This window comes from Diadema antillarum, unplaced genomic scaffold (assembly GCF_040938485.1).
Source record: "Diadema antillarum isolate AM-2024a unplaced genomic scaffold, OU_Dant_1.0 seq00000445_RagTag, whole genome shotgun sequence".
Classification (NCBI taxonomy): Eukaryota; Metazoa; Echinodermata; class Echinoidea; order Diadematoida; family Diadematidae; genus Diadema; species Diadema antillarum.
In genome coordinates, this window is record NW_027271419.1 from 1885913 (window position 1) to 1895188 (window position 9276).

At 37.8% G+C, this 9276-nt stretch overlaps 1 protein-coding gene across 1 annotated transcript; it reads right to left on the reverse strand.

Moving 5' to 3' along the window:
- Positions 1-2508: 2508 nt before the first annotated feature.
- On the reverse strand, positions 2509-9109 carry LOC139732746 (uncharacterized). The gene is made up of 5 exons (XM_071643597.1): positions 8346-9109; positions 7531-7701; positions 5290-5354; positions 4048-4186; positions 2509-2808 (listed from the first exon to the last, which is right to left on the reverse strand). Exons 1-5 carry the CDS (start codon positions 9090-9092, stop codon positions 2509-2511), a joined length of 1422 nt encoding a protein of 473 aa, XP_071499698.1. The 5' UTR covers positions 9093-9109.
- Positions 9110-9276: the final 167 nt, after the last annotated feature.

The following is a 9276-nucleotide window of genomic DNA, read 5'->3' on the forward strand; positions in this document are numbered from 1 at the left end:
TGCATTTCACTTGGAAATATTTAGCATTTAACATCAGCACTGCAGGTGCTGGCATGGCATTATGTCATAATGGCAAACTTCTATTAAACCCACATTGATTTCTTTGATGCCCAGACTCTCCAGTTTAGCCTTACTTCATTCCAACAAAGGTGGCAGTCTTCATTTTTTCTCCCTGGTATGATTGATTGCACTTGAACATACTATAAAATTGCTACTTTTGATGGGACTTGTATTGGCCAGCACCATTGAAAATAAATCAATTGCCATTTCTATACAATTGTAAGTGATACAGCACACTTTTGCATATAAGCACTTCATGAAAGGAAACCTTAACAAAACTTTATACAGTGGGCTCCCATTATAAAGAAGTCCTCGGGACCGGCAGTTTTCTTTTGTTATATTGAAATTTCGTTATAACCTAACAAATATAAAATGAAAATACATCGTTGTATCCGGAATTTCGTTACAACCATGTTCGTTATAACAGGAGTGCACTGTATATTTTCTAGATATATATCTTACATTTCAAGACTTTTCCTGAGGCAGTAACTGGTCACAATTTTGTCTCCAATGCTGCATATCTCAAAAGAAAATATTAAAGCTAATGATATTGCATAGTGGGCAGCACGCACTGAATCATTTCTATGTTATAGAGCAGGACAGTCAAATATTGCCTCTTTCAGCCTACATAGCGTACATCAAGTAAACATGGTCCAAGTTTTGTAATTCACTGATATTCTTCAATGTGCTTCTAATATGCACTGCATCATGCTAATGTGTATGAAAAGATAAACCTGTTTAGCATTCCTTAGTGCATTTTGAAATTCACAGATCTCATATTTTACACACTGCCTTATTTCAGAAGCCAGGAAAACATAAAATTCAGCCTTCACATGGAGAAAAAATAAAATCTGGATGACTAAATATAGTACTTGTACTATAATGTATTTAAAAAGCAACTTGCAAACACCGCCACTTTACATACATAATGAAAGAAAACCTTCCATAGCATGTGGTGTTTGTATCAATTCACATAACACATCTCAATCACAAGGTGTATTTCCTACAGTCAAAGTATGTAATGGTTTATAGCATTTGCTATAAACATTTACATTTGTTGTACATTAGAAAAATCACTCTGTGTCATAAATGCATTCACATTGAATTCATGAACAATTTGTATAATCAGCTCTTAAGGTAATCTTAAAAACATTACTTCATATCAATGATATTTTTTGTTGATGTTCTCTTTTAAATCAGGTCTCTACCTTGACCCACTCATTTTCCATACAAATTGTTTACCAACATTTTCCATTAAATTTGATTTGTGTGTGAGCAACTCATATATTTTCAGATAATATGAAGAGATCATAATGGTGTATAATCTATTCATACATATAGTCTATTCATGCATTCAGATAACAACATCTAACTAGTGGAATGTTTGAAATGGGGATTCACATACAAAAACAGAACAGAAAAGAACAGGACATTCTTTATACATAAAGTATGAAGACTCAAGTCTGATCAGAGGATTATTCTATTTAATGATATTTGTACATGTACAGGTAACAGGTAATTTACCTGTGCTCATATGTTCATTCAAATCAAGTGTTCCTTTAACATCATACATAGGCTATACAAACATCAACATATTAAGCTGACATCTAGACTAAAATCAAAATAGCTACAAACTTAGACATGTCTTCAGTGAAAAAATGATATCAATATCATACTACAACAAAATTCATTCAGGTTTTTCTACACTGATTTGTTCTACATTCATGTGCTGCCGTTACAAATGTTGACGACCTGTTGAGCTCTTTTCTGTGGAGCGTGTCTTGGTGGAAAAATAGACAGTTTGATAACATGTTCTTCCTGATATCAAACCATTCCTTTCACTGTTTCCTACATAAAGTTTACAATCAAAGAATGAGCAGTTCTTGTGCTAGCCTGTTGTTTACATCATCATCATCATCATCACCTCCACTGTCTTTTGTTACCACAAGCATCCTTCTCAACTAACCATCCCTTTTATACAAACTATAGTACAGGCGACTCCCGTTATAACGACGTCCTCCTGACGGGCAGTTTTCTTTCGTTGTACTGAAATTTCTTTATAGCCAAACAGTACTGCATAATTTATAATGATATAATACTGTAAAAGTGGAAATTTTTGCGGTGTTGAAATTTTCGCGCATTTCGCGCAACCAGAAACTAGCGCGAAAATAAAAGCACACAAATAGTTTTGCTTGCCATGTGTTCCAGTAGCTGATGGCTTGATTCCGCGACTTAAAAACATGCGAAACTCTTCTCACTCGGCCAAGCGCGAAAATATCCACTTTTACAGTACACAAAAAGAATGTGATAATTTTGGGACCGGAATTCTTACTTCGTTGCAACAAGAATTTCATTGTAACCGTGTTCATTATAATGGGAGTGCACAGAAATTCCTTCCACCTACCTCTTGCTCAAATCACCAATATTTGTATCAGCACCTTCCTTCAATTAACCACCACCACCACCACCACCTGCATCACCATTTTCTTCCGTGGCTGCATCTGAGTCGGGTCCCAGATCCTCCACCCGGCTCCATCGGCCGACCGTCTCCAGTACCTCTTGGCTCCCGTCCAGGAAGTCGTCCTGCATGAAGATGGGGGCGTACTGGATGTGGTTGCGCGGGTGGCGCCAGGACTGCACCTTCTGGTAGACGGCCCAGGCGCCAATCAGGATGCTGAGGGAGATGAGGATGATCACCACGACGATGCCGGAGACGGCCCTCGGCGTCATCTCAAACTCATGCGGTTTCTGGGTGCAAAGACAGGTGAGTTAGGACACATTCTTTTCTTTACATTTGACTCATTTCAAGTCATTATATTTGGCACATCACATAATCTCCAGAACATTGCCACATTTGCCACTTTTTCATGGGTGTACTACATTGCAAATTGCAGCTCATAAGACAATTTCACGAGTGGTTGAATTCACGATCAACAACAATATTGCGGAATAAAGAAAGAAGTATTATTACTCTTCAAGAGAAATGTGAGATATTTCCCACTTAATCGACAATTTTATACGATGCATTTGTGTTAAAGGAAGTTATATCTTCACAAGTATGTAATTTGGTGAATATGGTTCCACTCGCAAAGTTCGAGAAAGTAAAATCACTACGAAATATACTACCTGGTATGTGTACAGTATTTGGAAATCAAGACTTGTGCACAAGGACTATTTAACAGTGATCTGTAAGTATTCTTTCACCATGAATGTCAGATAATGTCCTCTATCATTCTAGTGTCAGTAATTTCATGAATTTGACATTTTTTTTTTCTTTCTCCAGATTCTTAGCTTTCAATCAAAACGTAATTTGTCCCACAATTTTTCACAGGAAAACAGCAGGCAAACATAGAAAGATAAGGAAGCCATACAGTAGTCACAAACGAAGAAAGTCACCTTTGAAGTGTAGTTGGAGTCAAGCTTGAAGTGATTGCAAAAGAAATATCCCAAATTTTTAAATTTCAAAATATCCTTCTGGAAATAATAGACCTTGAAATTAGAGAGCAAAATAAGATTTTTTCTGCATTTTTTTTTCTCCAGATGAATGCCTGTGACTTTAACATTTATGATAGTAATCCTTCAATGCATGCATAATACAGTGTCAAACACCATAAACATAGAAGGTTCAACAATATCATGATATCAGTGAAGATTTTCCTGGATGTATCTGTCTGAATGAAGAGTATTAAGAATATGAGGTCTTACACAAGGCACGACAAAACACAGCCTCTGCATTTGACTCTCTTTATTACAATGATCGCTGATCAAACATTTTGGAAACATGATTAGAGTGAGCAGTACTGCAAAGATTTGTGGTTTAAAGATATTTGATCAAATGTAGTAATTTTTTTTTGTCAGACAGGAAAAAAAATGCAAAGCTCCCTCGTGTAAATGCACAAGATATCCCTTTGGCCATCACATGATGAGAATTGGCCAATGAAATGATTAGGATTGTGTTCGATATTTATATTACAAGTTCATCCTCACCATAATGGGCCCACTGGAGTGAGTTTTCATCACCTGCTCGGATGTTGTGCCCATTCGGGCGGGGAGATGAGATTCAAAGAGGGCACGGACAGCCTGCGCCTCCGACATCTCCAGCTTGTTCAGCAGAGACTCAAATGTTCTGATGAGACAACATCAACAAACATTCAATGATATGTGATGCCAAAACAACAACAACAACATCAATGATAATAATAACAGACTGACACTTATTCAGCGCAAAATCAATTAAAACTGTTCTTAATGCGCCTTGTATACAGCTCTCCAATGTTGTTATTCATACAATAAAAATAGGTATTGCAACTGATTGACAAATTGCCCTACATCGCTGCATGCTATAAGGATTAAGACTAACACTTGCTGTCGGGTGAAAGCTCGGTGGTCTAGTGGAGTTGATGCCTGTCCGGTGATCAGGAGGTCATAGGTTCGAATCCTGCTCGAGTATGCACGCCCATGATTTTTTGTCATGGCTACTACTAAAACACTGATCAATTCAGTGCTTAATTATGTCGATGTAGGGCAATTTGTCAGTCAGTTGCAATGAAAACATCTCAACAGAAGAATTTCATGAATTTGAATAAAAATAAGTATGTCTTTAAGTTTAAAACAAAGAAATAAATCGAGATTAGCAGACCCCCCCCCCCCCCTGCAGTGCCCCGATATAAACTGCCATCATAACAAACAAGAAGAGAAAAATGGGGAAAAAACTACAAACATTGCACTAGTGTGTCACAGTGTCTCACCTTTCAGAATTATCAAGAGCCGCTTACAAAAATAAAAATAAACTGAGAATAGCAGACCCCCCCCCCCCCCAATGAACTGAAAAAAAGTACTGTGTATTACTATTGTCTCAAACAAAGAAAATGGGGGGGGGGGCACTAAAAACATTGTACTAGCAGAGTATCACCTTTCAAAATTATTGACTGATTTTTCCATAACCCGCTAAAGAACCACAAAACCCAAGGCAAAGCATCTCAGTGAACAGATGAACGAGAAAATAACACCTTGCAGGGAGAAAGAGGACATATCATCCATCCATCACTGTTTTAATAGAGATGCTCATGAAAACAGGAACATAAGGTTAATAAAGCTTCCTCTTTCCTAAAAACAACAACAATAGCAGCAGCAACAACAACACCAACAACAGCAACAACAAAAACAAACTAGGAATAAGTCTCTGGTATGTAATCATTATCACTACCATACACATGTCAAAGGACTTACTTCACTGGATCCACCCACAGATCTGGGCTGCATTTTACCAGTGTGCTAAGAGCATCTGCCTGCATCTGGAAGGAAACAAACATTACAATACCACCTCTTTAACAGACATCCAGTAGTAATACTCTGTTAAATGACAACTACCTCTAGTATGACTGCCTTTCCTAAAATTTGAATGTTACAATCCTCTGGTTCAAGGAGTTGTGTCATTATATTCCTTCATAGCACACTGTATCAAATTCTTGCCAGTAAAAACAAACAAACAAACAAAGAAACACACAAACACACAAATAAAAGTTTTCCTTTCACATACTTATTTTTTTTTCTTTTCTTGTTCCGTTCCTTTTTCTCCTCTAAGCACCTTTTTTCATGGATTGTTGTTCTACAGAAATGTTTACTAACTATTCATCTTTTTTCTTCAGATGAAGAAAAGTTGTTTCCCAAACTTTCAGTGTATTATCATAATCATTATAATCTACTCGACCAAGAAACAACGCAGTACATCAGAACAAATACAATGATTCACACTTGTGTCTTTCATCCAGTGTCTTTAGATACTATATGTGACCCTGCACCACAAAACACACAAAAAAGTTGCCAGACATGGATTTTTAGTTAAGGGCAGATTCTGAAAGTGCAGACTCTAAGTTATAAAATGATGTACACGTGTATAACTCAACTCAAATGGACTCTGCTATTAAACCTATCTAAATACTAGAAAGAAAGGACACACTCTGGAAAAGAGTGAACTGACAAAAGAGGCTCAGAAGTACAGGGTCTATTCAAGCACTTAATCTTCACGAAGCCGTGCTAGCTGTGCAATGAAAGGGACAAAACACAGGAAGTAGACCACCAGAGCAACAACAATGAAGGGATTATCAGATTAAGCTGAAATTGAAAATGTTCTATCAACACATTCTGCCCATGATTACTGCCAACTTTCAATGCAGTAGAATTATTCAGTCAAAAGTTCTTGGACATGAAAGTGAAGAGTGTGTAAAGGATTTCAAGAAATAAAAAGGGGACTGTAAGAAGTACCTAATCATTCTACTCTCCCCCAAAAATGGGTTTTGGAAGAACTGCTGAAAACACACTTTCCCATTCATGTTATGATCCCAAACTTACACATACTATAGAAGAAGAATTGTTCTCCCAGAAAATATGGAAAACCCAAGATTGACTTGGTAGACCCATTTCACCTTTTTTGAGTCCTCACGTAAAATCAAGGGTGCGATTTTTTGTTCGTTTTGTGATGCACGGTCACATATTGTAGATAATTTTACCATGCCTTAGCCTTCATACACCGGTATGTATTCCTCCCTTACCCTGGTACATTTAGATACTGTATCACCAATCCTGAATTGTTATATGGACCATGTACTCTTATTTTGTGTATTTTTGAATTACCAGAGATATTTCAGTAAAGATTTATAATGTCCTACCTCCATTGTCTCAAGTACAGCTCTGCTTTCTTTTCAAAAAGTCATTTATTTATCTACTCTTTTTTTTATTTGCAAAAGACAGCACAGATAAACTTTGGTCAAAACATCAATAACTTTCTTTACTATGGGTATTGATAGTAAAAATGACATTTTTGACACCAAAAATTTTGGTGTGTACTTACACATAAGTACATCTATGAGAAGAAGTTGGTTTGTGCACTTATCTAATAAATAAGGTACATAGTTTTCAAATTTGATTCTCCATAATACTTTGTTTGATGTCCAGTCGAGCCACCAGGCTTCATGTAACACACATGAAATGGATACAACATCAGATATTATCCTCAAAACTTAACAAGAGCAATAATAAATTTATAGGGAGAAAAGTACATATTGCAGCACATTTGACTAAATCCAACATAAAAAAGAAACAAAAATTTTTTGGATCTAGAAACTAAGAAATAAATATCTCAACCTTGTATGTAATGCTTGTTACCATGGGCACCATAAATGCACAACTGATATAAACTGCCAATACAATGCATGTGCTAAACAAGAATTGATGTTCATCTAAGGAATTGTTCAAAATGTCATTGATTACTAGTTTTTCCTGTCATACAGGCTCTCAAAAAGACCTCCGGATAGAGTATTTTGATTGATTTCAGACAAAATTTTGGGAACCATGTCATGGTTTCATCCATTCACCAGTACTGCAAAAGTAGGCCTACATGTGTGACTGTTACTACCCACAAAGCTGTACAGATGAGGAACACTCAAGCGAAGTCCCATTATCCTTGAATACCTTTGAAGAGGTTGGCCCACTTAGAACATTCCATGCTGTGATGGTGCTGATGATGCAGCTATCCAAACCAGATTCTGTGGTATTTTCACCCGCAGTTGGACATGTGGCGTTGTGCAGGACCTGAAGATGACCTGAGACTCTGGTTGCCGAGTCCTCATCTTGGATTAGCAGCTGGGAACAGTGAAAAAGGAAGCAGGAGTGATGTATACTGTACATTGCTTTATGTAACAATTGTGTTGGATGCCACCTACAATCTAAACATCTTACTCTAATAGCACATATTAAGTTCTTTGATACTACATGTAATTCCTTTAAAAACATGCAAACTGCATGACAGTGTAAATCCACTTTGAAATGTAGTTATAGGGATTAGTGGGCTCTTTTTGCTTTCCATTTGATACAAGTTATGTTTAAGACCACAAATAATTTCCCACCATGAACCATTTGATACTGCATGTTCTAAGAAGGTCAAATAAACTAAAAATTAGGAGATAGAATCTGTCTTTGTGAAATTTGCCATCATATCTGAGATAAGCTACTTTTGTGTCCTGGCTTGAGGCATCTTATTGAGCACCAATTTACTTCACAATCTGGAAAAACAGACAAAAAGATGTAAATTATCTGCAAACAATTCAAAATGAAGTAAAATTTGCATATAAATTATTGATCAGGTCACCATACAACATCATGACATAGATCTCTACAGTGTATTTCACAGCATTAGTTCTCACAAGCATTGCAGATGAATAGTCATTACTGGATGTACATGCCCACAACAAACAGGAAGACTGACAATATGAGTGATTAATGTTTACCTTCCCCCACCCTGTCATGGTTGAAAAAGGTTCACAAATGGCACCGGTAAAGCAGCAGTAGTCAAACCACCAAGGTTCCATGCGTTCCGGAGACAACTCCTTCAGGTCATCCATGGCGTAGCAAACGGGTAAAACTAAAATTGATGACCGATTGGAGGAAATTCGCGACCATCTTGACCTAACCCAGGGCAGCTGTGCCCTTCCCTTCTCAGCAACTCTCGCACATTCTTTTGTCACTCTGCATTTTGGCAGCCATTTGCTGGAAAATTCTGCATAGTCTGCGACGACCTGCCTCAAGATTACATCACCATGGTTCTCGGCACTATAACAGGCAGGAAAACCTACCTGGCCAAAACACCTTGACCTCATCACATTTCCGAAGTCAGAATTATTAAATAAAGAAGACGGTCTCGCTGTCACGGGTGCTACCTTGGCCTGTGATCTTGGCACCGGTACCCTTGTGGATTTCCTGCGGCTTGGCCAGGGGCCGATCTCCTCGGGCGAGCCGTCTCGCAGTGGAGGACAGGCACTACGATGGTCATTGGTGTTATACACGGTGTTGCTTCGGCGACCAACTCTGAAATTCAGTGCAGATAATTTTGAGGCAAACTTGGCGAAGAAATAACCAGGCTCAATAGTTTCAGTATCATTTTCTTCAGTACCACCTGAACTTATCGCCTGATTAGTCAACGAGAAGTTGATGGAAATTATAATCGAAATGATGTAAATGTGACGTTTCGGCGTCATCCTGTCCCTGCAGAACTGAGTTCCGGTAGATGTTGACAGCGCTTATCGCTGGCTCCGCATCATCATCCAGTACATGACAGCACACACATGCACACAGCACATCTCTTCTGTTTTCATCGATTTTTATCTATGCAGATAACAAAATCCTTCGATGAAGACCCCTTGAAATTTGTCACATGATATT

Excerpts from the sequence above, each read along its gene's own strand:
- LOC139732746 (XM_071643597.1), bottom strand. The coding sequence starts at position 9,092 with ATGACGCCGAAACGTCACATTTACATCATTTCGATTATAATTTCCATC. Across the intron at positions 4,187-5,289 it reads CTGTGGGTGGATCCAGTGAA|AACATTTGAGTCTCTGCTGA; the intron begins GTAAGTCCTTTG and ends TTGTCTCATCAG. Across the intron at positions 2,809-4,047 it reads ACTCCAGTGGGCCCATTATG|AAACCGCATGAGTTTGAGAT; the intron begins GTGAGGATGAAC and ends CTTTGCACCCAG.